Source organism: Peromyscus californicus, unplaced genomic scaffold, assembly GCF_007827085.1.
Source record: "Peromyscus californicus insignis strain IS unplaced genomic scaffold, ASM782708v3 Scaffold_4__1_contigs__length_199733344, whole genome shotgun sequence".
NCBI classification, from domain to species: Eukaryota; Metazoa; Chordata; class Mammalia; order Rodentia; family Cricetidae; genus Peromyscus; species Peromyscus californicus.
The window spans coordinates 61,651,018-61,678,837 of NW_026294562.1; the positions used below are offsets into that span (position 1 = coordinate 61,651,018).

Consider the following 27,820-nt stretch of genomic DNA (forward strand, 5'->3'; position numbering starts at 1 on the left):
AACCTCCTGGCCTTATTTTAATATGTTGACCTCCAAAAAGATCTGTCTCCAAATACAGTCACATTCTGAGGCCCTGAGGATTCCCACACCAACATATGAATGTGGGGAAAGGAAATAGTTTGAGTGTCACAGTGGGAATAACAAAAGTATCAACAGTTGAAAGAATAAATAACCATGGTACAGTCATACAATGTGATGCTACCAGCAACAACAAGAAATGGGGGGGCGGGGCTTCTAAAGTCCACCATGTGCACGGTTCCCAGGCAAAGCTGATCCCAAAGGGGCCCGCACTTAAGATCCAGAAAACAGGAAATACACAAAAGGAAAAGTCTGGGTGCTGGGAATGTTCTGGGTTTCTCCGGGAGCCAGTCACACATGTGTACCTGTGTGGACACTCACCAGGCCATGTTCCTGTGAATTACTGGGCTCAGTTCAACTCAGAGAGATTGCCGTAGCTTCATTTCTGTTGCTGTGATTAAAAAAAAAAAAATGCCCTGGCAAAAAGCAACTGAGGGGATAAAATGGTTCATTTCAGCTTATAATCTCAAGTTACAATTCACAATTGAGAAAATCAAGGCAGGGACTTCAAACAGCTGGTCCTATCCCAGCCGCAGTCAAGAGTCACGAATCCACTTGTGCTCACTTGCTTGCTTGTGCTCATTCCCTCACTCATACCCTTCCTGATCGAGCCCCTGCCTAGGGAATGGTGCTGCCTACAGTGGCTGAATCTTCCCACATCCGTTAAGACAACCACCCACAGACATGCCCACGGGCCAATCGAATTTAGACAATCTCTCATAAAAACTCAGATGATTCTACATTGTTTAGTTGACAGTTGAAGCCAACCACCACAGAGACCTATCAATATGATCAACTCGGGGTCTCTATGGCCAGGGGAGACAAGAGGCAATGTTCTTCACGTACTGAAAGAAAAGAAATTGATACTAGCATTCCAAAGTCAGATGAATTGTTTATTTTCTTTTCTCATTGCTGGGACAGAATACCTGACAGAAGCAACTTCAGGGAGAAGGGTTTTTTCATTGTAGTTTCAGGGATGCGTCTCATCACGGCAGGGAGGGCGTGGTAGCTGGGATAGCTCCAGCAGTGCTAGTAGAAGTTTACAACTCAGCTTGTTTGAATCTTGGGGAAGCAGAGAGCTCAGGAACCAGAAGAAGATTCACCTTTAACACCCACCCCCAGTGAGTCATTTCTGGTAGGTCCTAAAAGTTCCACAGCCTCCTAAAATAGTGCCACAAACTAAGGACCAAACTTGTGAGTCTGTGGGGGACACTTCCCATCCAACACACATCAGCCCAGCTGTGTTCATCACACAAGACACAAAACTGACCCCTTGACTCTGAGGCTGAGGAGGGTTTGGCAGAGGGTTAAAGAGCCATGTGGTTGAAGGGCTCAGACAGGAGCATGCCCTGACAGCTTGCAGACATGTTGCAGGCAAAATAGAAAATACGTCTCCACAACCTGTTGCCATTCTGTCAGAAGAGGGAGACCTGGGAGAGCTGAAACCAGAACTCATGATGCATCAGCTTCTCAGAGACAGTAAAAGTGGGTCAAAGGGCTTGGAACACTTCTTTCAAGGGAAGAAAGCAATGTGCTATCCCCAGACTTCTTTGGCTGCTGCTCCTGGGACCCCCATCCACCCGCTCTGTGTGCAAGGGTACCACTGGGGTTCTGGATAGCACAACCACATGGTCCTCTGTGGAGTTATCACTCCCTTGGCTTGGCCATATGGTAGTAAGTGGTGGCCTCACTCCTCTCAAGTCAGAAGAGCATGAATGGCCCCAGGAGAGGGACTTGTGGGTTCCAAGAGTGAACCAGGCACCCTGGGTACTCCCTTTGGACTCTGACCCAGCTTATCGCTCAGGAAGTCCTCTCTGTTCTTAGGTAAACTTCTGTGGCCTGGAGCATGGCCCACTACCCCTACACACACACACACACACACACACACACACACACACACACACACACACACACCTGCACCTGGCCAGAGCTCTGAGGTCCTGTAGTTTGGCTGAGTTCTGTTGTTTTAGGTGGGTTCTATTTAGGCCCTGGCCTCATGGACAGGAGCCTCTGTGGAATGCTGATGTCCAGTACAGTATGTGCCTCTGCCTGCCACCCATGACCTGGTCTCATCGGGGAAGGATCTCAAAGCCACATCATAAAGGAGAGCCACAGTGCAGCCCCTGCAAGCAGACTCAAGTTCAGTTTGCACTGGGGCCCTCTGTCCTGACAGAGTGGGAACAGTTTGGGTAGTATAGGGTTGGTGACTAGGTCATGATCCAAATTTCCCTAGGACTTTCTGTGACATGAAAGCCCCTCTAAGCTGAAGCCATGACACATTAGCAGAGAGGCCAGTGTAGGGTCAGTGTATCCAGCAGCGCACAGTGCAAGGCAGGAAGGTCACCATGGCCAACCAGATAGGCCAGAAGGAAGGCTCTATCTTCCCTCTGTTAACCTGGCCTAAACTGGTCTCAGGTGCCCTCCTGCAGGACTGGCCACACATTCATCCTGTGACTGCAGTTCCCAGTGTTCACGTGCAGAGCCTGCCTCAGCTCCTGTGAAGGAGCAATTGTTGGAGGCACTGTGCTTGCCGAAACTGACCAACGTTTTATCCCTGTCCCTCTACCCTGAGGCTGAAGCTAGGTCAGCGGAGTCAACAGTGAAGGAGAGGGCCCTGGTTATAACTGCCGTAGCCCAGGAGCAAACCACAGAGCCCAGGACCAAGGGGTCAGGTGACCTTGGAACCCCGTAGCTCCCTGGAGACCTCTAAAGTTGGGAAGCAAAGACCACAGGTGCAGAATGACAGCCAAGCCACTATCTGCATCCCTGGGCTAGCAGGAGCCACCCTTCTCTGCACAGGAAGTGTGAAGACAATTAGGTGACTCACTGACCCAGGAAACCACCAAGTCTTGATAAGCCGCATTTTGAGTACTGGTCACAGGCCCACATTTTGAGTACTGGTCACAGGCCCTGAGATGAGAGGATGCCACCAGGCTTTCCACCAAAAGGACACCTTTCAACAATGGGCAATGGAAGCTCTCTTGTTGGGCCATGTTAGATAAGCCTTTGGAGAGAAAGAGGCTGTGTGGAAAGGGCCTGCATGCCAAGACAGGCCAGGGTCAGACTTGGCTTTGGGCTTGAAACAGTGAAATGACCTCCAGATTCATGAGGTGGGTGTGGTCCTGATCTCAGCCCCGTCTATAAGGTGGGGAGGGGGAAGAGCATCCTGAGCTATCCGGATGTCCCAAAGACCAAGGACTAATCTAAAGCTATGAACAGTAGAATAACTTTTACAACACATCCAGGGTTTCAAGGGTTTCAAGGACCGTGAGGGTTTGGGGGTAATAATAGGGGCCCATGAGTCAGGGTGGCCAGGGTGGCCAGGCAGTCCCTTCCACATTCTCATGGGTTGCTGATTTATCCAGTCTTGCATCTGTGACAACTCTCTGGACACTGTCACTGAGAAGGCAGTGAAGACTGAGTATTGTGCCCTCAGTATAAGCTCTGGAAACAGTCCCTACTGTTCCCACTACTAAAGACCACTCCTGGTGTCCCTTCTAGCTCCTCAAGGGTGCAGTTTCCCTATAGAAATGCTGACGGCATCAGCTAGACATCTCCATGACTGCTTAGGGGCCATGCTCCATGCACCCGGGTTCCCTGCCCCAAACAGCTGAGTGTGTGAGTGTCATCAGCTCAGGACACTGTGGCAAAGCACCAGCCAGGGTGCAGTCACAAGGCTGGCTCTTCCTGAGGCTTCTTTCCTTGGCTTACGGTGTCCTCGTCTGGTCATACTGTGTGTCCATGTCCTGAACGCTTCTTAATCCATAGCCAATTAGATTAGGTCCCACCCTAATGATCTCATTGTGATTTAATCATCTTTTTAAATACCATGTCTTCAGAGGATGAATAAATGGCTTAATGGTTAAGAGCACTTGTTCTTGCAGAGGATCAGGGGTTCAGTTCCATCACACACATCATGGCTCACAACCATCTGTAACTCTAGTTCTTGTTGTAGAATATTAATTTAATAATATTAATGAAATGTAATATTACATTTGTTTATGCTGTGGAAATTTGTTTAATGATGCAAACATGTGTTGCATTCCTTCATGTTGCATTTGTTTAACCCTGTGAATCTGTGTTACTTTGCCTGTTTAAAATTCCTGTTTGGTCTAATAAAGAGCTGAACGGCCAATAGCAAGGCAGGAGGAAGGACAGGCGGGGCTGGCAGGCAGAGAGAATAAATAGAAGGAGAAAAAGAGGGATAGAGAAGGAGAGATCAAGGAGTAAAAAAAAGGGGGTACCAGCCACCGAGTAAGCATGAAAGTAAGATTACAGAAGTAAGAAAAGGAAAGGCCCAGAGGCAAAAGGTAGATGGAATAATTTAAATTGAGAAAAACTCGCCAGAAATAAGCCAAGCTAAGGCCGGGCATTTATAAGTAATAATAAGTCTCTGTGTGTATTTATTTGGGAGTTGGGTGGTGGGCCCCCAAACAGTAAGAATAAAAAAACAGACAATAAGAAGTTCTGAGGCATCCGATGTCCTCTTCTGACTTCTGAGGACACCAGGCACACAAAGGAGTGCACATACATACACGCAGGCCAAACACTCATACACATAAAATAAAAAATAAATAAATCCCAAAGAAAAGGACTCTCTTTCTAAACAGTCACTCAGAGGTGTTAGAAGCTAAGGCTTCTAAGCATGACTTTTCCACAGTACAAACAATTCACCCCAAAGCGGACAAGAGCCAAAGCAGAGAAAGGGTTTGAGGTCTCAGGACAAACCTGGCTCCTCTCCAGGGCTCAGAAAGAAGGTGGGCTGCTAGTGTGACTGACAGAATCCTGCAGAATGGATCTGACTGGACACCATTCCTTCTGCACATTCTGGGGTTCTCTCCATGGTCTGCCAGCACTGTGAAGTTTTCAGAGCCCATTCCCTCCACACAGGTCCTACGCAGCAGCTCTGGTTTCTGACCATTGATGTAAGACTCAGTCTATGTCGCCCAGGCCATGGAGGAGTTGTCACAGGGGCGGAAGAACCAGAGTGACAAGACCTGGTCAAGAAGAGAAAAAAGTGACTCAAGACCATGTGGCCTCAGGATCCCCCTGCTGGTGGCCCTGTACACACTGGCTCCCCCTGCTGGTGGTCCAGTACACACTGGCTCCCCCTGCTGGTGGTCCAGTACACACACTCTCTGGCTCCCCCTGCTGGTGGCCCTGTACACACTGGCTCCCCCTGCTGGTGGCCCTGTACACACTCTCTGGCTCCCCCTGCTGGTGGCCCTGTACACACTGGCTCCCCCTGCTGGTGGCCCTGTACACACTCTCTGGCTCCCCCTGCTGGTGGCCCTGTACACACTGGCTCCCCCTGCTGGTGGTCCAGTACACACACTCTCTGGCTCCCCCTGCTGGTGGCCCTGTACACATTCTCTGGTGCCCCAGCTGTTTTTAGAGTGACTTTAAGGACAAAGAACAGCAAGAGCGACCCCACGACCCCTCAAGTTAGCATGTAGCAAGTTTTGCTTTCAAATGTCCTTCCTCGAGGGAATAAGACAGTACAGTCGGAGCTGCCCCCTCTCAATCCCTTCACAGATACAACCATAATCCTGAATCTAGTGCTTCTCAAGTGTTTATCACATTCATTTGTTTGCTTGTTTATGTGTGTGTGTGGGGGGGTGCGTGTGTGCCACAACACACGTGTCAAGGTCAGAGGACAACTCCTGGAAATCAGTCCTCTCAACTCAGGTTTACAGGCTTGGTGGCAGTTGTCTTTAACCCCGAATGATCTTACTGGACCTCAAATGTTTTGTTTACTGCATTTAAAAATATTCAAGTAATATGTATTGTTTTGCACTTGTAGAAACTCATAGACACCAGCAACCTTGGAGAGATGGCTCAGTCAGTAAAGCACTAGTAGATAAAGCATGAAGACCTATATTTAATCCCCAGAAAACATGTGCACACAGCTGCGGAGGAAGAGACGGGAGATTCCCGCAGCTGGCTGGCCAGCTAGCCCAGCCTAATCAGTATACCCCAAGTTCAGCAGAGACTCTGTCCCAAAAAACAAGGTGAACTGCACCTAAAGAATGGCACCCAATGACAGTTACGTAGCTAGACCTGTTTGGGGAGCCCTTGCCAGTGGAGCCAGGACTTAGCCCAGTTGCATGAAACGGCTTTTTGGAGCACATTCCCCAGGGTGGGATACCTTGCTTCCATTCCCTAGGGTGGGATACCTTGCTCAGCCTTGAAAAGGGGGGAAGGGCTTGGTCCTGCCTCAACTTAGTATGCCAGACTTTGTTGACTCCCCATAGGAGGCCTTACCCTCTCTGAGGAGTGGATGGTGGATGGAATAGGGGGAGGTGGAGGACGGGAAAAAGGGAGAGAGAGGGGGAACTGGGATTGGTATGTAAAATGAAAAAAAAAACTTTTTAAAAATAACTTTAAAAAAAAGAATGGTACCCAAGGTTGACCACTGCCCTCTAAGTGCACCAACATATGTGTGCACACGCATACACACAACACAAACACATACATATAACTGCCTATAACTCCAGCTCCAGGAGATTCAATACTCCCTTCTAGTCTCTGTGTGAAAACACACACACACACACACACACACACACACACACACACACACACACCCCTCTTCCCAAAGGGGGGCCATTTGCATTTTCTCTCGCATCCATCCAAGAGCCGTCACTGGACAGCCACCAAGTGTCTCTGGCTCCCCCAGCTGCTCAATGGTAGTATTACAATCCCAGCATCCAAAGTATTTGCTGAGCTGGACCTGAAGGATGGATTCTGGGAAGACTCCTGAGCTGGCTTTAGCCACCACAACAGAAGAGACCTTGGAGATGAGAGCTGCCCTGTCCCCTCAGGTTCTAGGCAGCTGAGGTGTGCAGTAAGATGCCAGCCGAGCATCAAGCAGGAAACATGAGGACAACAGGCCTCATGCTGTTGTAAGCCTCAGACACTTGGCAGTTTTTGTCATTGCCGCAGACAGAGTCCATCCTGACTAACACACGTTAGAAAGTTTTCTTTTAAATATTAATCTTTAGATTTTGAGATTAAACCCTATTCATGATTATGGAGACTCTGGGTAGGAGAGAGGGCTTCATACACAGTGCGCGCGTGCACACATACACACACACACCACGTTTGAACCAACACAAGAGCAAGCTAAGGGAACTGACATGTTTCCAAAGGACCACGCAAGCATATGCTGGTAGGTCCATGGGGTTTGACAGCTGTGCCCAGCAGCCTTTGAGGAGACATGTTATAGTTTGTGTATGGAGTATCCCCACCCCCTACCCCACCCCCCAAAAAAGGCTCACAGATTGAAAGGTAAGAGTGTTATCTGGGGAGACTCAAGGTGGGGTGAGACCTGGATAACGTGACAAGGGCCTGAGTCCTTGCAGGATATTGCCCCTGGCCTTTTCCAGTCCTGCTCAGTCAGGTTCAGGCCAACCATGCTGTGAACATCTTGTCTCTGCCACATGTTGCTGCTGCTTTGGGGTTCTGTTTAAATGCATGGGGTCAAGCAAATCTTGGGCTGACCCCTCAAAACCCTGAGCCAAATAAACCTTCCTTCCTCGACACTGTTTCTAGTTGGGTATAATTATTACAGTGATGCAGACGTAAACAATACAGTCCACAAAGTTACCATTGTTTTTCTTCGAGTTGTGGCAGAAGTCAATGCCCTGCCCCCCAGTCTGTGGCCTGAGGCCTCTTCAGTGACACACACACACACTCCATAGGCACAAACCCATGGAAATACACTTATGTGCATGCACACCTGTGCACTCACACCTGAACACACACTGTCCCCAGAGCATGTGGACAAAAGTCTCACCCATAGCGGGAAACCCTGGAAAGGAATATAAGGGGCTTTGCTCAACCAGTGCTCTGAACAGACAGAGCCCAGAGCCCAAGGGAAAGCAATACAGGGGGCAGGGTCACATTGTGTCTGGTGTGCAAAAACCAGTAACTGGACCCCAGGGGTCCCTGAGGAACCCCCTCCAAACCATCGAGCCCCGCCCAGTTCCCAGAAGCCATCCACACAGTGGCCAGCTCAGACCCTTGCAGAACCAACTTACACCACACGACCAGAGTGGCTATGCCTGAGTTTATTATCAGAAAGCAAAGAATGGAACAGAAACTCTGAAAATAAATATCTGCAGAGAAGAAGCCAAGCTGAAGTGGAGGAAGCTCAGAGAGTCAGCAGGATGGTACAGGATGGGAAGGGATGTGTACAGTAGAACCCATTCACTTCCTTCCCAGAAATCGGGGACTGGAACGCCGGACTCGCTGGGTCTGCGGGAGCCCACAGACGGTGTCCTGGCACAGACAGCTCTCAATGTGTGTGTAGGTATGGCTCAGCTCACTGCCGTCTGGACATTCCAGGGTCACCTGGCGCTGGCTGGTCCTTTCTTCCTTGCAGCAAGAACATTTGTGATCCAGATCCTGGAACTGGGCAGAGTACCTGGGGACATGAAGGGCAGAATGAGTGCCAGCTACCTGGGAACAGCATCAGCAGCCTCCCTCACTGGTTCCCTAGTCCTGCTCCTGCAGTCCAGTCAGCTTTAGCCCCCGCCCCGAGCTGAGCCCCAACCTATGTTACTGCTGCCTTCTGAGCCTGTGCCTTGCCATTCCAGCTCCTCCCAGAATCCCACACTCTTGGTGGAAGGCTGCTTCTGTCCTTGAGCTCCTCCACCCCTCCATCTCCCACTTCCAGCCTGGGACTCACATGGCAAAGGTCCCGCAGGAGCCGGAACAGTAGTTCATGGAGACATTCTTGGTGCAGCCATTGTGGGAAATCTCCTTCAGGACAGGGGTGACAGAGCAAGGGGCTGCGGTATGGTTTTTAGGGATGCCTGTGGAAGGAGATGCAAGTGTAGGGGTGGTCAAGACTCTCTCTCTCTCTCTCTCTCTCTCTCTCTCTCTCTCTCTCTCTCTGTCTCTCTGTCTCTCTGTCTCTCTCTCTCTCCCCTCTCTCCTCTCTCTCTCTCTCTCCCTCCCTCCCTCCCTCCCTCCTCTCCCTCCTCCTCCTCCGCCTCCCCTCCCCTCCCCCTCTCCCTCCCTCTCCCTCTATTGTACTGTTTCCTCTCCCTCCTCCTCCTCCTCCTCTTCCTCCTCCGCCTCTCCTCCCCTCCCCCTCTCCCTCTATTGTACTGTTTCCTCTCCCTCCTCCTCCTCCGCCTCTCCTCCCCTCCCCCTCTCCCTCCCTCTCCCTCTATTGTACTGTTTCCTCTCCTTTTTCCAAGCATGGCTAGTCCTCAACTCCCAGTCTCACTGCTCTTTCAGGAAATGGGCTCCAGCTTGCAGCCGGGTTCTACCCAGCCCCTTCCTGGAAGGGGACTCAGATCCCTATACATCCACACAGGCGAAAGAGACACAGCAGGAACAGGAGTCCTGAAGAGTTCTGCCCTTGTGTCTTCCTGCCCAAGGTTCTGATGAAGCCCACCCACCACCCTACCCATCTTCAGCTGTACTCACATGTCTGACAGCAGCCATTAGGCATGTACGTGATGGAGCCCTGAAGGGAAAGAAGAATGAGGAGGAAGCCCAGAGCACCCCCAGCAGGTGAGTGGGGTGCATAAGAGCTGTCCCATAGGAGGGTACGGAACAAGCCTCCCGGAAACCAGGCAGCTGGTGCATCAGGCAGAGCACACATGGCCAGTGCCATAGGGGTCCCACTCACCGGAACACAATCACTGGGGTTGAAGTCCGGGCAGGTGATGTTGGAGACAGAGGAGATGAGCTGGTTGTTGATTTTTATGCAGCTGAAGAAGGTGCACTTGTCACTGGGGTTTTTCTCTATGTCCCCAGGCTGTGGACACAACACAGTTAGAATGCAGTTAAGCGAGTGCCCCTCCAGAGGCCAGCCCAGGAAGATGTGGGAGGTACAACTTCACAGACAGGAAGCTGGCCCTTAGGTCCAGAGTCACTGGGCAAGTGACACCCATAAGAGTCTTGGAGACAGGAACTTACCTGCTTGTGGTTACAAAACACAAAAATCTCTAACCTAGGTCTAGCCTGTGAACTAGGAAGTGACTCTGAACAGGGAAAGGATCTTTGAAAATCTCAAGGAAAGAATCTGGAGATGAGGTCATCCTACGCCAAGATGGCCCTAACTCCAGGGATGAGCATCCTTGTAAGAGGAGATATAGGCTCAGATAGAAGGGAGGCTGCTACACGGAGACCAAGTCAGAGATGATGTAAACACAACCAGTGTCGTCTGAAGCCCAAAGAAGAGGAGGCAGGAAGGACTCCTCACAGCTTCTGCCAGCCTTAATCCTGGACTTCAGAGCTCCAGAAGTGGAACAGCCATACATGTGGTTTTTAGCCACCCAAATATGGTCACTCATACCAAGCTATGTGGGACCCGGGATGACTCAAGGCCAGTGGCTGACAAGCTCATGGGAGGAGCCTGGAGCACTGCTCATTGCCTGTGAACACGCACCTTCAGGATGAGGTACTGCTGGTTGGGCCCCTCGATGATGCAGTGGGTCTGCTGGCACTTCCTGCAGCACTCCCCAGGGACCTCCACAAGTTCAAAGCCCTGTGGACACAGGAGAGGACAAGGTTGAGATCAAAGCCTTGTCCCTGCAACCAACCAAGTCCTGGGATCACTGGAATACCTCACCTGTGGGCAGGAATGGAACAAGTACTATGGTGGGAGGCACAATTTGGCAAGGAAGAGTTTTTTTAAAAAAAATTGAAGGCAACTCATGGAAATGAACATGGAACTGTGACCTCTTAGAAGACAGGAAGAGGGTAAACTGAGGCAGGAAGAGGGAGAGAAGTGAGGAGCCGCACTTACGGAGCTGCAGGAGATGTTGCAGGGCACATGGGTACAGGAGATGATGTTGACCTGAGTGTCGTTGTCCATGGTGTCGGTGCATACACAGTCCTGGCACTTGGTGGAATGCACTGGAGATCCAGGCTGCAGGAGCAGGCAGAAGTAAGGGAGCCGCACACACCATCACCCATGCATACTCCATTGTCAGGAGACAGACAATGCCACCATCCTCCCTGTCCCCTCCCAGTTCAGAACTCACCTGGTATTCAGCATTCTGGTGCACACACACACCCTTGGGTTCTTGGAAGAAAGAGTGGGAAAAGCCATCAGAAGCATCCTGAGCCTTAGCCTCCCACACACATCTAAGCAGGCTTAGGTCTGGATGGATACACAGCCGAAGCCATGATAAAGAAGCACAAGGAGAAAGCATGCTCCCTCCACTGACCCCTTGTTCACAGCCTGCCCTGCCTGTGGCCTTCTCTTGCCCGGCTGGCCTCACTTACCACAGGAGTAAACTGGACAGCATTTTCCAGGCACATGCTGGCTCTTCGCTTCAAATCCCAGCAAGCATGAGGGGCGTTCTGCTTTGCACAATTTGGTGTCGCATTCTGAAGGCAGAGCAAGAGTGTGGTGACCAGGATGGATCACACAGGCAGAGCACCACCTCCCACTGCATAGCATGGGTCCAGGCCCCTGTGGAGCCCACCAAGACCAGTACTTGAAGTACTTTGGAGCAGGGGCTCCTGGTCTGATCCAACAGCCACTACCACTGCCCTCTCAAGTGAGTGTAACCTGAGCTCACCAGTGAGGAAATGGCGGCAAGCCTCACCTACAGCAGGCAAGCTTGGTTACACTAGGAGCCCCAGCAGGACATAGCCCCAGTGGTCTGAGAATGACTCCCATGCCCCAGGGGTGTCCTTACTGCATGAAGTAATGTTGCAGCACTTGTCATCTGGGTTGACCTCCTCGACAAGGTAGGTGCCATCCTCCTCGCATGTGGTCTGGGTCTCCCCAGCACATTTCTTGGCCTGGCAGACAATGCCACTTCCACCCTCTAGGCAAACACAGTCCTTGCAGTCAAACTCAAATTGTTCTCCAAACTGCAAAGAGGAAAGATCAGATTAACACCAGGCTAGCCCTACTATGGCACTTCCATGGCCAACCGGGGAGAAAAGAGCTAGATCAGGTAGCCAGATGAGGGGTCAAGTGAGAAAGCCATATCCCCCACCATCCCTGAGCTCATAGGGAAGGTTTAGGGACAGGCCAGCACCTTTCCATTCAAGGTCACTGATATCCCACAGATGTTACTTGCTCACCGGCACCCACCAACATCCTCCTGGTATGCAACAGACACACCACACATATCTCACATTTAGTCAGAGTATATGACTGGTGAGTGGATGGGTGGATAGATGAATGGATGGCCTGATGGATGAGTTGATGACTGGAAAGATAGAAGGATGGATGGATGATGGATTGGTGGTTGGTTGCATGGATGAATAGTATGTAGGTAGTTGGATGGGTGGATGGATGGATGGATGGATGGATAGATGCTTTGGTAAAGGATGGATGGGTAATGGGTAGGTTTTTAGATTGGTGGATAATGGATAGATGGATGAATGGGTGGATGATGGATAGATTGAGGGTGGGTAAATAGATGAATGAATGAAAGATAGATAGATGATAGATGGGTGGTTGGATGAATAGATAGCAGATGGGTGAATGGAGAATGGGTGGTTGGATAGATTGATGGATGTGGAATAGGTAGGTGAATGATGAATTAATGAATGAATGGAGGATGGATGGATGAATGAAGGATAAGCTAGTGAATATGGACAGGTAGATGATGGTTGGTTGGTTGAATGAATGGATGGATGGATGGATGGATGGATAACAAATGGATGATGGATGGGATAAAAGATAGATGAATGATGGGTGGGTGATAACATGGATGGCTAATGGATGTACAGATGGATAGTTTGGATAGATGAAAGGATCATGGATAGGTATTGGATGGATTGATGGGTGGTTGGACAGATAATGGATAGATGAGTGGATAGATGGGTGGGTGGATAAATGGATGATAGCAGATGGTTAAATGGGTGACAGACAGCTCAAGGTAATGGACTGATGGACAGATGTACCAATGGGCAGATGAATGAGTGGGTAAATCTCACCCAGGACTTACATAGCTCATGACTCAGTCTTTGGAATCCCAGGCTGTCATATCACTTCACCCCACTCATTCCCCAGAGCTCAGGATTTTAGGGAGAATTACCCCAGCACACGGGAAAACTTACCTCTCTGGGGACATAGTCGGGTCCCACACAGCCTAGGAAGAGAGAGGAAACAAACTCTGTTAACACTGTCATGATATTAGAGGGAACAGGGATGCACTTCCTGACCCTGCCTCTGTAGACAGGGAGGCAGCAGAGGCAGGAGACATACCACAAGTCTTCACACAGACATCATAGCCAGGGGCAAACTTGGTGGTGCCTTCAGGACAGAAGCAGCCTTCCACCAAGAGTGTGGAATTCTGGGAAGGGCTGGAATGGCAAGACACAGGCTCAGAAGGAAGGAATGATGTAAGTTGGGGCTCAGCTTGGGGACAGGGCTAAAGCTGACTGGACTGCATGAGCAGGACTAGGGAACCAGCAGGAGTCTTCAGGCAGCATACCTGGACTGGCAAGTGGGTTCTTCTGCAGGGCCACAGGCCTGGTACGCCCTGTGAGATGGACACTCCACAGCTGCAGAGGGGTGCAAGGATCAGGAAGGTCATATCCAGAGAGACAAGGTTGCCCCTCCCTGCAGTGACAGAGCTACCCAGCCCTTCCCACATAGGACTTCACCCCATGCCAACAGAGGATGGGGAGCTGCCCAGTTCCCTTGCCGACCCACAGATCCCCAGCACAGGGCAGCACATGGAGAGAGATGCGTGGTACTTACAGCAGGCCCCCTGGGTATGGTTCCGCCAGTCAATGCAGGCACCTTCCTTGGCACAGAGGGCTGCATAGGCCTGTACACTGGCACACTCCATACCAGAGCCAGGCACAAAGCAGCTATCAAACAGGCAGGCTTCATAGTAGTGCTTGGGAGGCACGAAGGGGTGGCACTCGGAAAACAGGCTATGCAGGGAGAGATGGGTCACACTCTGGTCAGCACCCCGGCCTCTTCACAGGCTTCCTGGACCTCCCTTTACCCTACTGGAGCCTACTCAGAGGCACCTGCCAAAGAGGCACTATGGCTACAGCAGCAGAAGACAGAAAGTTCTGGCTTCCAGGAAAGGAAGGACAGGTGCCTGTGCCATCAGGCATGGAGAGACGTACTCTGAACACCTGAATGGTCACTGATTGTCAGGATGTCCCCTTCCAACAATCCTGGCAGAGAATCACCTAGCTTTGACTTCAAACACCTCCCAGGGACAGGGAACGTCGTCCTGTGGCTACCAGATTTAGGAGTTCCTGACCTGTGTCCAAGCTCAAACCTGCCTCCCTGATATGCTAATGTCCTCTGGTCAGTTGATCTGCCCAGGGCCTCCAGCTCACCTGAGCCTGCAGCTGGCCATGAGGTGAGAGATGTCTGAGAGCAAAGAGAAGTGCTGGGGCGGGGGATGTCAGGGAAGATAGCTAGGGCCTGGGAAAGCAGAAGCCAAGTCCTGGGGCCCCCTGGGACCCGACACCCATCCACAGTGATACCCCAGCTCTTCCAGGCCCACACAGGGGCTGCTCGGGCTGCTCTGCCTACTCGGGAGACAGCAGGGACAATAGAAAGACGAGACCTCTTGAGAGCCTGCTTTTTTTTTTTTGAGACAGGATCTCAATAGCCTAGGCTTGTCCTGATCCTCTTGCCTCCACTTCCCACAGGTCACCTGTCCTTGATGAGCTGGCAGATAGGAGACGCAGTGCAGTTCTTGGGCAAGAGCCCTGGTGTCGTGATGGCTGGGCGCTTGGTGGTGAAGTCACTGTGAGGACAGTGTGGCTTGGAGGGGTCAATCACCAACCACTGGTCAGCCGCAACTTCACAGTCGGAGATGATCTCCCCGCTGGGTAGGATACAGTCGTCGGCAGTATTGTTGGTACAGGTACCTGTACACAGAGAAGCCACCCGTCAAGCCAGCACCAAGACCACACTATCAGAGACTCAGGTCAAGCCCTGGCAGCTCTCCTTCTCCTGCCCAGGCTCCCTGTGTCCCACTGGTCAGGCAAGAGGGAAAAGTCAAAGCCAAGCTAACATCTGCGGCCTCTCACAGGGACCAAACACAAGACATTGCCACAGTGCCCGTCCACAGAGGAACAGAGAACCCACAGCTAGGTGACAGGTGTTCACACCCAGTCTTGCCCTCCAAGGAAAGCGGCTGGGGGACTCACCACACTGGCCCTTTGTGTTGTTGCCAAACATGCGGTAGGGCAGCCGGATGGAGAAAGACAGACCGTTGTAGGAGATCTGGGCACCCAGCTCGGGGATGTCCACCATAAAGTTGATGCCAGATTCGTATACCTGCAGCCCATACTTCTTGTAGGGCAGAGCCACTACCTGCTTGTTCACTTGCACCTGTAGTCAACATGTCCAAGTCAGGGAGGGCCTCAGAGACAGGAGCAAGAGCCTGCCACCTGCCAGAGGCTTGTCCTGCTCTGTCCTGTCCCACCATTGTCCTCTGGAAGCCATACAGCTGATCAAGAAGGCCAAGTTGCACCTTGGAATAGCACCTGGGATATCTCTACCCCTATCTAAAAGGGGATCTTTTCCTGTCCCTCACCTCTTTCTCTTCCCTTCTTGCTTCCTTTCCACCATACTGGGGCAGACCTTTGTCCCAGCTCATCCCAGGAGAAGCCAAAGAAGGCTCTTCCCAGAGACTTTGAGGCACCATGAAAGGGTCAGGGCTCCTCAGATGTTTCAGTCAACATCCCCAATGACCCCAGAGGATAGAGAAGACTCAGCTAGACACAGTCACTTCCTGTTCACCTATCCTCATGGAGGGAGTATCTTGCTCACTTAGAGAGCCCGTGAGAAGGGCTGATATGACACTAAGGAGGCCCTGCATGTGCCATGGCTCCAGGCTGGGCCAATGGACCTGCAGCTTAGTCCTCTGTTGCCTGGGGCCTACAGTATAAGGCCATGGCAGACACACTGTGGATGCCCAGACAGCCCCAGCCACATACCTGCACCTCAATAGGCATCAAGTGCACAGTCTTGATTTGCACTTCCTGGGTCTCATGGCGCACAATTAGTGTGCGGGGGCAGGACACTTGGTCATTGACATCACAATGGTAGTTGTCAATGTAGACCCCAAAGTTGTCCACCTTGGAGATAATCTCCTCCACCAGCACGTAGGTACAGTTACCCTGGTAACTGTAGTAGAGCCCATCAAAGGTGACAAAGTGCGGGTCTCCCCAGCCGGTACAGTAGCCTGTGGAAGAAGCTCTGTAAGTTGATGTCACCAAGCCAGAACCACTGGAATCAAATCATGGTCAGGATTCAAGGGATAGGCTGAAAAAACAGCAGTAACTAAGGGATTCTGAAAAACCTGGTCCCCAGGTTGAGCCACTAGGGGCATCCAAGCTGGGGCAGATCTTCTAAAAACATCTTCCCAGTTGGTCCAGAGACACCCCCTCTTCTGCAGGGTGAGACCTTACTTTAGAGCCAGAAGGTCATTCCTAACCTCAGAAGCATCCTTGCTCAGAAAGGTGCCTCTGCCCCACCAGTCAAGGCTTCTACCTACCCAAGCTCCTACCCGGGGAGACATAAAGGGTATTGAGAAGTCCCTAAGACTGTGTGCACAGCCTACAGCAGGCACTTAGCAATCAAGGTCTGTTCCCAGAGGCTGGCCCTGCAGTCACTGGGACCAAAGAAGAAAGGGCCCTGGCAGGTGCATCCCCAGATAGCTAAGGGCCTTACAGTCACACTCCCAGTGCCAGCAGCAGCCATCAGGATCAGTGACGCGCACGGGCTTGAGGCCATTGGAACAGGTGGGCATGGGTGGGGGGTTGCACTCCTTTTCCACAATCTCTACTACGTTGTCATATTTGCAAATGGCCATGGTACAGTTACACAGCCACCAGGTCTCATTCACCTGCAGGATGGAGGGTGTGAAACAGTCAGCAGGCAGCCTAGCTCAGCTTCCCCAGTCTACACAGGAGGACAGGACGCACTCAGGGATGGAGCTGAGGGAAGCTAGGATGAAAAGAGAGAGGGCCAGCAGACCCTGTGCCCACGATGTTCTACTGGAGAAAGTGCAGGGTGTGGGGATACGGGCATCTTGAACAACGAGGAAGCGTGTCATTCAGATGGTGGGTGCCTGGACGTGGACCTGTTCAGTGCCAGGGTAACAAGCCACATACTGCCCACTGACCTGTCTAGGAGGATCAAAGTCTTGGCACTCAAAGATGGAGGTTGTGGTTGGAGTGCCAGTTGTTGACTTGGATGATGTGGATTTTGGCGTGGAGGGTGTCGACTTGGAAGACGTGGTAGATGGTGTGGAAGGTGTGGTCGTCAGAGGGGATGTTGGTGTTGAGGGTGTAGAAGTTGAGGGAGTAGATGGACAGGACCAATTGAAGAACTGGACTTTGCAATCCAAAGAGCAGTTCACATAATAACAAGTGTCCCCAAGGGTATTGTTGTAGACCAGTTCACCTAAGAAGAGAAGGAAAGAGAAGAATGTAGTCTTTACACCATCCAAAGGCATAGCTGGACACTAGAACACACTGATAGACTCCATGGAGGCCATGGGGAGGGGCTTACTGTACTGGGGGAGGGTCCTTAGGGGAGATGACCAGGCTTAAATGAGGTATGAGGGTGAGCCCCCTAGCACGGCATTAGTGGCATTACAAGAAGAGGAAGAGAGACCAGAGTTGGCACATTTGTGCCACCTCAACACCTGATACCTGCATCATGCTTTGATGCAGAATGAGGAACTCATCAGGTGCCAGTGCCATGTTCCTGTACTTCCTAACTCCAAAACTGTCAGCTGAATGACCTATTATTTATAAATCACCTGGCCTCAAGTATTTTGTTATAACAGAAAACAGACTAAGACCACCCCTATTTGTTCTCCTGAACTTGGAAGAGCCCTGACTCTCTGGTTCATGTTCCCAGCAAGGCAAAGCTGACCACAAAAGCATCCACCCATGACCAGCATCCAGCTTCCTGAGGAAGCTCCATGTTGGGATCTGACCCTGGTTCTACTCACTGGAAAGAGCAGGACCAGCTTGAGCTTTGTGAACATTAGAAATGAACACCATGGATACCTGGGCCATAGAATGTTCCATTCAAAACACAGCAGATAACCACGGTGTCAGTGTTGGTCCAGGCAGTGCTGGGAGAGGTGATTGGGGAGACTGAGACTGTCCCCCAAGAGGAGGTCCTGGTGGTCTCCAAAGTAGTTGGTGTGGTTGATGAGAGCCTTGTCTGGGTGACGGTTTCCGTGGTGGACACTGGCACAGTGGGGGGTGTAGGAGTGGACGTGGAGGGTGGTCTGGTGGTGGTTGAAGTTGGCATTGTTGTGGTCTTTGAGGAGGTAGACACACCTGTAAGAACAGTTACATTGTGGACCGATGGCACCGTTCATCTCAGATGCTGCAGAGCTCAACCTGCAAGCACCACCACAGAGAGAGCAGCTGGCTCAAGAAGCCATGGGGAGGGGTCAAAGCCTTATATCCACTCACCAGGATTTGACATCACCATGCACACTGTGTGACTGTCACACTGCACACTGGCATCTGACAGTGCCAGACTAGCTACCCTCCAAGGCCTCTTGTGCCATGCCCAGACAGAGAGTGGCCCTCTGCCTTACACCAGCGCTGGCCTGATGCAGCCCAGGACTTCCCTGGGAGAGCTTTCCCCATAGAGTCCCATCAGTGTTGGGCGACCAAGTTTATGCTGAAGTAGCTCTTTCTGAGGAAAGCCTATCTACAGAAAGACAGTGATCTTTGTTTCCAGCCAATTCATCACTCCCAGGGATCTGACTCAGGGGACAGAGAAGGCCCACTTAGCCTGCCTCAAACCTTCCAGGGGACTGGCCTCCCTGGGCAAGAACAGGGTCATGAAGCACAAAATGTTGAACCCAGGCTCTAATCTTGAGGCCACAAAGCTTCCCTGATGAAAGGAAGCTATCCTAAGAGAGGAGGAAAAGAGGTGACTTCACATGTGTGCTTACCAAGAGTTGTGGTAGGTCCTGGTGTTGATCCTGGAGGTGAAGAGGGTGTGCTGCCCACTGAAGAAGTGATGAACGGTGATGTTGTTCCAGGTGATGAAGGTGTGCTAGATGTTGCTATGGTAGTTACAGGGGTGCTTGGAAGGGTGATGGGCTCCGAGGGTGGGGGAGAAGTGGACACAGTGGTCACAGGCGTCGATGGCTTGGTTGGAGGTTTGGAAGAAGTTGGTCCTGTAGTAGGTACTGTGTTTGTAGAAGTAGAGATCTCTTTGGTTGTGGTGGGTTTGGGGGTTGGGGTTTGGCTAGTAGAAGATGTTGGGGTTGTGCTTTCAGTAGAGGTAGAGGGTGTAGTTGGGGTTTCTGAAGGGGGGGGAGAAGGGGTTGGAGTCTCTGTGATTATGACAGTGGCTGTTGGGGTTGTGTAATGTGTGGTGGTAGTAGTAGTCACAGTAGAGGACGAGGGTGGTTTTGGTGTGGTAGTTGAGGCTGGATTTGGTGTCTCTGTGATGGTAGGAGTTGGAGTTGGAGTGACTGTGGTAGTGGGGGTTGGGCTTGGTGTCTGTGTGGTAGTAGATGTTGAGGTGGAGGTGCTTGGGGAGGGTGTTGGTGTTGTGGTCTCTGTGATAGTAGATGTGGAAGTTGAGGTCTCTGTGGTGGTAGGTGTTGGGGTTGGAGTCACTGTAGTAGAGGGAGTTGGACTAGGTGTCTGTGTGGTGATAGATGTTGAGGTGGAGGTGCTTGGGGAAGGTGTTGGTGTTGTGGTCTGGGTGGTGGTAGATGTTGAGGGTGAGGTCTCTGTGGTGGAAGGTATTGGAGTTGGAGTCACTGTGGTGGTGGGGGTTGTGATTGGTGTCTGTGTGGTAGTAGATGTTTGAGTGGAGGTGCTTGTGTGGGGTGTTGAAGTTGAGGTCTCTGTGGTGGTAGCAGTTGGTGTTGGAGTAACTGTGGTAGTGGGGGTTGTGATTGGTGTCTGTGTGGTAGTAGATGTTGTGGAGGAAGTGCTTGGGGAGGGTGTTGGTGTTGTGGTCTCTGTGGTGCTAGATGTTGAGGTTGAGATTTCTGTGGTGGAAGGTGTTGGAGTTGGAGTAACTGTAGTACTTGGGGTTGGACTAGGTGTCTGTGTGGTAGAAGATGTTGAGGTCTCTGTGGTGGTAGATGTTGGTGTTGGAGTTACTATAGTGGTGGGGGTTGTGATTGGTGTCTGTGTGGTAGTAGATGTTGAGGTGGAGGTGCTTGGGGAGGGTGTTGGTGTTGTGGTCTCTGTGGTGGTAGATGTTGAAGTTGAGATCTCAATGGTGGAAGGTGTTGGAGTTGAAGTAACTGTAGTACTTGGGGTGGGACTAGGTGTCTGTGTGGTAGTAGATGTTGAGGTCTCTGTGGTGGTAGTTGTTGGTGTTGGAGTTACTATGGTGGTGGGGGTTGTGATCGGTGTATGTGTGGTAGTAGATGTTGAGGTGGAGGTGCTTGGGGAGGGTGTTGGTGTTGTGGTCTCTGTGGTGGTAGATGTTGAGGTTGAGATCTCTGTGGTGGAAGGTGTTGGAGTTGGAGTAACTGTAGTACTTGGGGTTGGACTAGGTGTCTGAGTGGTAGTAGATGTTGAGGTGGAGCTGCTGGGGAAGGGTGTTGGTGTTGTGGTCTGTGTAGTTGTAGATGTTGAGGTCTCTGTGGTGGTAGCAGTTGGTGTTGGAGTAACTGTGGTAGTGGGGGTTGTGATTGGTGTCTGTGTGATAGTAGATGTTGAGGTGGAGGTGATTGGGGAGGGTGTTGGTGTTGTGGTCTCTGTGATAGTAGATGTGGAGGTTGAGGTCTCTGTGGTGGTAGGTATTGGAGTTGGAGTCACTGTAGTAGAGGGGGTTGGAGTAGGTGTCTGTGTGGTAGTAGATGTTGAGGTGGAGGTGCTTGGGGAGGGTGTTGGTATTGTGGTCTCTGTGGTGGTAGGTGTTGCCGTTGAAGTCACTGTAGTGGTAACATTTGGTGTTGGAGTTACTATGGTGGTGGGTGTTGTGATTGGTGTCTGTGTGGTAGCAGATGTTGAGGTGAAGGTGCTTGGGGAGGGTGTTGGTGTTGTGGTCTGGGTGGTGGTAGATGTTGAGGGTGAGGTCTCTGTGGTGGAAGGTGTTGGAGTTGGAGTCACTGTGGTACTTGGGGTTGGACTAGGTGTCTGTGTGGTAGTAGATGTGGAAGTTGAGGTCTCTGTGGTGGTAGGCGTTGGGGTTGGAGTCACTGTAGTAGAGGGTGTTGGACTAGGTGTCTGTGTGGTAGTAGATGTTGAGGTAGAGGTGCTTGGGGAGGGTGTTGGTGTTGTGGTCTGTGTAGTGGTAGATGTTGAGGTCTCTGTGTTGGTAGCAGTTGGTGTTGGAGTCACTGTGGTAGTGGGGGTTGTGATTGGTGTCTGTGTGGTAGTAGATGTTGAGGTGGAGGTGCTTGGGGAGGGTGTTGGTGTTGTGGTCTCTGTGATAGTAGATGTGGAATTTGAGGTCTCTGTGGTGGAAGGTATTGGAGTTGGAGTCACTGTGGTACTTGGAGTTGGACTAGGTGTCTGTGTGGTAGTAGATGTTGAGGTGGAGGTGCTTGGGGAGGGTGTTGGTGTTGTGGTCTGTGTAGTGGTAGGTGTTGAGGTCTCTGTGGTGGTAGCAGTTGGTGTTGGAGTCACTGTGGTGGTGGGGGTTGTGATTGGTGTCTGTGTGGTAGTAGATGTTGAGGTGGAGGTGCTTGGGGAGGGTGTTGGTGTTGTGGTCTCTGTGATAGTAGATGTGGAAGTTGAGGTCTCTGTGGTGGTAGGTGTTGGGGTTGGAGTCACTGTAGTAGAGGGAGTTGGACTAGGTGTCTGTGTGGTAGTGGATGTTGAGGTGGAGGTGCTTGGAGAGGGTGTTGGTGTTGTGGTCTGGGTGGTGGTAGATGTTGAGGGTGAGGTCTCTGTGGTGGAAGGTATTGGAGTTGGAGTCACTGTGGTACTTGGATTTGGACTAGGTGTCTGTGTGGTAGTAGATGTTGAGGTGGAGGTGCTTGGGGAGGGTGTTGGTGTTGTGGTCTGTGTAGTGGTAGGTGTTGAGGTCTCTGTGGTGGTAGCAGTTGGTGTTGGAGTCACTGTGGTGGTGGGGGTTGTGATTGGTGTCTGTGTGGTAGTAGATGTTGAGATGGAGGTGCTTGGGGAGGGTGTTGGTGTTGTGGTCTGTGTAGTGGTAGATGTTGAGGTCTCTGTGGTGGTAGGAGTTGGTGTTGGAGTCACTGTGGTAGTGGGGGTTGTGATTGGTGTCTGTGTGGTATGAGATGTTGAGGTGGAGCTGCTTGGGGAGGGTGTTGGTGTTGTGGTTTCTGTGATAGTAGATGTGGAAGTTGAGGTCTCTGTGGTGATAGGTGTTGGGATTGGAGTCACTGTAGTAGAAGGAGTTGGACTAGGTGTCTGTGTGGTGATAGATGTTGAGGTGGAGGTGCTTGGGGAGGGTGTTGGTGTTGTGGTCTGTGTAGTGGTAGGTGTTGAGGTCTCTGTGGTGGTAGCAGTTGGTGTTGGAGTCACTGTGGTGGTGGGTGTTGTGATTGGTGTCTGTGTGGTAGTAGATGTTAAGGTGGAGGTGCTTGGGGAGGGTGTTGGTGCTGTGGTCTCTGTGATAGTAGATGTGGAGGTTGAGGTCTCTGTGGTGGTAGGTGTTGGGGTTGGAGTCACTGTAGTAGAGGGGGTTGGAGTAGGTGTATGTGTGGTAGTAGATGTTGAGGTGGAGGTGCTTGGGGAGGGTGTTGGTGTTGTGGTCTCTGTGGTGGTAGGTGTTGCCGTTGAAGTCACCGTAGTAGTAGCAGTTGGTGTTGGAGTTACTATGGTGGTGGGTGTTGTGATTGGTGTCTGTGTGGTGATAGATGTTGAGGTGGAGGTGCTTGGGAAGGGCGTTGGTGTTGTGGTCTCTGTGGTGGTAGATGTTGATGTTGAAGTCACTGTGGTACTTGGAGTTGGACTTGGTGTCTGTGTGGTGGTGGATGTTGAAGTTGAGGTCTCTGTGGTGGTAGTTGTTGCAGTTGGAGTCACTGTGGTAGTGGGAGTTGTGATTGGTGTCTGTGTGGTGATAGATGTTGAGGTGGAGGTGCTTGGGGAGGGTGTTGGTGCTGTGGTCTGGGTGGTGGTAGATGTTGAGGGTGAGGTCTCTGTGGTGGAAGGTGTTGGAGTTGGAGTCACTGTGGTACTTGGGGTTGGACTTGGTGTCTGTGTAGTGGTAGATGTTGAGGTGGAGGTACTTGGGGAGGGTGTTGGTGTTGTGGTTTGTGTGGTGGTAGATGTTGAGGTTGAAGTTTCTGTGGTGGTAGCTGTTGGGGTTGGAGTCATTGTGGTATTTGGTGTTGGTCTAGGTGTCTGGGTGGTGGTAGATGTTGATGTTGATGTCTCTGTGGTGGAAGGTGTTGGAGTTGGAGTCACTGTGGTACTTGGGGTTGGACTTGGTGTCTGTGTGGTAGTAGATGTTGAGGTGGAGGTGCTTGGGGAGGGTGTTGGTGTTGTGGTCTCTGTGATAGTAGATGTGGAAATTGAGGTCTCTGTGGTGGTAGGTGTTGGGGTTGGAGTCACTGTAGTAGAGGGAGTTGGACTAGGTGTCTGTGTGGTGATAGATGTTGAGGTGGAGGTGCTTGGGGAGGGTGTTGGTGTTGTGGTCTGTGTAGTGGTAGGTGTTGAGGTCTCTGTGGTGGTAGCAGTTGGTGTTGGAGTCACTGTGGTGGTAGGGGTTGTGATTGGTGTCTGTGTGGTAGTAGATGCTGAGGTGGAGGTGATTGGGGAGGGTGTTGGTGTTGTGGTCTCTGTGATAGTAGATGTGGAGGTTGAGGTCTCTGTGATGGTAGGTGTTGGGGTTGGAGTCACTGTAGTAGAGGGGGTTGGAGTAGGTGTATGTGTGGTAGTAGATGTTGAGGTGGAGGTGCTTGGGGAGGGTGTTGGTGTTGTGGTCTCTGTGGTGGTAGGTGTTGCCATTGAAGTCACCGTAGTGGTAGCAGTTGGTGTTGGAGTTACTATGGTGGTGGGGGTTTTGATTGATGTCTGTGTGGTAGTAGATGTTGAGGTGGAGGTGCTTGGGGAGGGCGTTGGTGTTGTGGTCTCTGTGGTGGTAGATGTTGATGTTGAAGTCACTGTGGTACTTGGAGTTGGACTTGGTGTCTGTGTGGTGGTGGATGTTGAGGTTGAGGTCTCTGTGGTGGTAGTTGTTGCAGTTGGAGTCACTGTGGTAGTGGGAGTTGTGATTGGTGTCTGTGTGGTGATAGATGTTGAGGTGGAAGTGCTTGGGGAGGGTGTTGGTGTTGTGGTCTGGGTGGTGGTAGATGTTGAGGGTGAGGTCTCTGTGGTGGAAGGTGTTGGAGTTGGAGTCACTGTGGTACTTGGGGTTGGACTTGATGTCTGTGTGGTAGTAGATGTTGAGGTGGAGGTGCTTGGGGAGGGTGTTGGTGTTGTGGTCTCTGTGATAGTAGATGTGGAAGTTGAGGTCTCTGTGGTGATAGGTGTTGGGATTGGAGTCACTGTAGTAGAGGGAGATGGACTAGGTGTCTGTGTGGTGATAGATGTTGAGGTGGAGGTGCTTGGGGAGGGTGTTGGTGTTGTGGTCTGTGTAGTGGTAGGTGTTGAGGTCTCTGTGGTGGTAGCAGTTGGTGTTGGAGTCACTGTGGTGGTGGGTGTTGTGATTGGTGTCTGTGTGGTAGTAGATGTTGAGGTGGAGGTGCTTGGGGAGGGTGTTGGTGTTGTGGTCTCTGTGATAGTAGATGTGGAGGTTGAGGTCTCTGTGGTGGTAGGTGTTGGGGTTGGAGTCACTGTAGTAGAGGGGGTTGGAGTAGGTGTATGTGTGGTAGTAGATGTTGAGGTGGAGGTGCTTGGGGAGGGTGTTGGTGTTGTGGTCTGTGTAGTGGTAGGTGTTGAAGTCACTGTAGTGGTAGCAGTTGGTGTTGGAGTTACTATGGTGGTGGGGGTTGTGATTGGTGTCTGTGTGGTGATAGATGTTGAGGTGGAGGTGCTTGGAGAGGGTGTTGGTGCTGTGGTCTGGGTGGTGGTAGATGTTGAGGGTGAGGTCTCTGTGGTGGAAGGTGTTGGAGTTGGAGTCACTGTGGTACTTGGGGTTGGACTTGGTGTCTGTGTGGTAGTAGATGTTGAGGTGGAGGTGCTTGGGGAGGGTGTTGGTGTTGTGGTCTGGGTGGTGGTAGATGTTGAGGGTGAGGTCTCTGTGGTGGAAGGTGTTGGAGTTGGAGTCACTGTGGTACTTGGGGTTGGACTTGGTGTCTGTGTGGTGATAGATGTTGAGGTGGAGGTGCTTGGGGAGGGTGTTGGTGTTGTGGTCTGTGTGGTGGTAGATGTTTGGGTGGAGGTGCTTGTGTGGGGTGTTGAAGTTGAGGTCTCTGTGGTGGTAGCAGTTGGTGTTGGAGTCACTGTGGTGATGGGGGTTGTGATTGGTGTCTGTGTGGTAGTAGATGTTGAGGTTGAGATCTCTGTGGTGGAAGGTGTTGGAGTTGGAGTCACTGTAGTACTTGGGATTGGACTAGGTGTCTGTGTGGTAGTAGATGTTGAGGTGGAGCTGCTTGGGGAGGGAGTTGGTGTTGTGGTGTCTGTGATAGTAGATGTGGAAGTTGAGGTCTCTGTGGGTGTAGGTGTTGGGGTTGGAGTCATTGTAGTAGTTGGCTTTGGACTAGGTGTCTGCGTGGTGATAGATGTTGAGGTGGAGGTGCTTGGGGAGGGTGTTGGTGTTGTGGTCTGTGTAGTGGTAGATGTTGAGGTCTCTGTGGTGGTAGTTGTTGCAGTTGGAGTCACTGTGGTGGTGGTGGGGGTTGTGATTGGTGTCTGTGTGGTAGTAGATGTTGAGGTGGAGGTGCTTGGGGAGGGTGTTGGTGTTGTGGTCTCTGTGGTGATAGATGTTGATGTTGAGGTGCTTGTATAGGGTGTTGGTGTTGTGGTTTGTGTGGTAGTAGATGTTGGAATTGAGGTACTTGTGTGGGGTATTGGTGTTGTGGTCTGTGTGGTAGTTGTTGCAGTTGAGGTCTCTGTGGTGGTTGAAGGTGTGGTTGGAGTCACCGTGCTTGTAGATGTTGGGATAGAAGTCACTCTAGTGGTGGTTGAAGTTTGTGTGGTTGTTGTACATTCTATACTACAGCACTGAACATTGATCTCATAGTTGAGACACACAGGCATTGGTATGAACCCTCCTATTTCCTGTTCTGCATTTCTGCACACTAGCCCAACCTTTTTGTCACAAATCACTTTCTGTCCTAGCTGATCAAGTGGTTTGTTGGAATACATCACAGCTCTGCAGGAGATGTTTTCTACTCTCCAGCCTGGTTCACAGGCTTCTCCAATCAGTTCAAAATCTCCACTGTCTATATCATGGGTGGGCTTGCCAGAATCCTTCCAGCCTGTCCACTTACAATCTTCAATGCATGTAGTGGGCTCTCGTGTGGTGGTGGATGTAGTAGGCAAGATTGATGTAATGGTGCTTGGTGATGTGGTGGTTGAGGTTCCTGGTGAAGTGGTTGGTGAAGTTGTTACAGAGGGGTTTGGTGAACTGCTAGGAGAGGTGGTTGATGAAGATGGTTGTGAAGTGGTAAATGAAGTCATCAGTGTAGTGGTAGATGAGATGGTTGGTGTAGTGGTTGGGGAAGTGGTTGATGAAATGATTGATGTAGTGGTCGGCAAGTTTGTTGGTGACATGGAAGTTGAGGTACTTGGTGAAACTGTTGAAGTGATAGGTGAGGTTGTTGGTGAAGTAATAGATGAAGTCAGTGGGGAAGTTGTAGGTGAGGTGGTTGGGGAAGAGGTAGATAGAGTTGGTGAAGTTGCAGGTGAGGTGGTTGGAGTAGTACAGTGCTCCTCTGAATAGCAACAGTAGACTCGTATCTCATAGTCATAACAACGTCCAAATACTTCGTCTCCATTTCCATACTGGTCTTCATTATGGCAAACGAACCCAACTGAGACATTACACTGTACCTTCTGGCCCAGCTCCTCCAAGCTGAGTTTGGGCTCTGTGGCTGACCTGCACTCAATGTCCTCAGGAGCACTACAGACACTGTCGAAGGTCTCTCGTTCACCACCATCACTGCTATCGCTAGGACTGTTGTTGTTGATCCAGTCAGACCAGTAGCAGCATGATACTAGGGAAGCAAAATTACATATAAGCCATTCATGCTTGAGAGGGGCTAAGGTGATTGAGTCCTCAGTGACCTCCTCAGCCGCCCCACAGATACACTTGCCCACCCCATCATCACTAATGGACCATGTTTATAGGGTCAGAGATCAGAATAGACCCATTTCCACCTTTTTGCAGCTGAAAGACTGTGGCCCAAAGAGAAGGTGCCACTTAAGGCCATGTTTAGGTGGGACACAAACTGGTCTTAGAGTCCCAGCTCAGTACTCCTTCCTTGGCAATGTTGTGAGAGAGAGAGAAAAAAGACTAACAAGGGAGCCATCCCTAAGCAAGAATGTGAAAGGGGCTTTGTCTATTCCTGACCAAGAACACAGTCATCCACACAGGCCAGGGCCCACCTCTGTGTTCATGGACTTGTCAAACAGTGAGCAAATCCACCTGTGATCCACAGGCAGGTAAGTGCAGCCTGCCCTCACGTCTGCTTCTGAAGGAAGCCCAGGAGGGATTTGGAAAGATTTTCTCTTCTTGGCCCTACCTATCATGGAAAAGTATTGTAATGTCACTTACTAAGAGTTGTTGGTGGAACTTAAATCAAGGAAAAAAGGAGAATATCACTGCACAATTTAAGTCTTTTTTTTTTTAAAATCATGGTCTTGCTATATACATCTCTAGCCAGCCTGGAACTCTTGACATAGACCATAGGCCTCAAACTTATGGCAATCATCCTGCTTCTGTCTCCCAGATGCTGGTTGTAAGTGT

The 27,820-nt window shown here is 51.0% G+C and overlaps 1 protein-coding gene across 1 annotated transcript in view; it reads right to left on the reverse strand.

Moving 5' to 3' along the window:
• Window positions 1-8,131: 8,131 nt before the first annotated feature.
• The window catches only part of Muc2 (mucin 2, oligomeric mucus/gel-forming), a 34,247-nt gene continuing 14,558 nt past the window's right edge, over window positions 8,132-27,820 (reverse strand). Inside the window, exons 29-48 of the mRNA XM_052712979.1 lie at window positions 18,975-27,068; window positions 18,067-18,345; window positions 17,172-17,452; window positions 16,718-16,892; window positions 15,982-16,229; window positions 15,190-15,373; window positions 14,691-14,907; window positions 13,769-13,947; window positions 13,500-13,569; window positions 13,271-13,368; window positions 13,123-13,154; window positions 11,745-11,922; window positions 11,326-11,430; window positions 11,082-11,122; window positions 10,844-10,966; window positions 10,484-10,582; window positions 9,722-9,850; window positions 9,517-9,556; window positions 8,768-8,894; window positions 8,132-8,503 (exon numbers count right to left, since the gene is read on the reverse strand). Of these exons, the coding sequence (XP_052568939.1) occupies window positions 8,287-8,503; window positions 8,768-8,894; window positions 9,517-9,556; window positions 9,722-9,850; window positions 10,484-10,582; window positions 10,844-10,966; window positions 11,082-11,122; window positions 11,326-11,430; window positions 11,745-11,922; window positions 13,123-13,154; window positions 13,271-13,368; window positions 13,500-13,569; window positions 13,769-13,947; window positions 14,691-14,907; window positions 15,190-15,373; window positions 15,982-16,229; window positions 16,718-16,892; window positions 17,172-17,452; window positions 18,067-18,345; window positions 18,975-27,068 (10,916 nt within the window). The 3' untranslated portion in view covers window positions 8,132-8,286. The remainder of the gene's footprint in view (window positions 8,504-8,767; window positions 8,895-9,516; window positions 9,557-9,721; window positions 9,851-10,483; window positions 10,583-10,843; window positions 10,967-11,081; window positions 11,123-11,325; window positions 11,431-11,744; window positions 11,923-13,122; window positions 13,155-13,270; window positions 13,369-13,499; window positions 13,570-13,768; window positions 13,948-14,690; window positions 14,908-15,189; window positions 15,374-15,981; window positions 16,230-16,717; window positions 16,893-17,171; window positions 17,453-18,066; window positions 18,346-18,974; window positions 27,069-27,820) is intronic.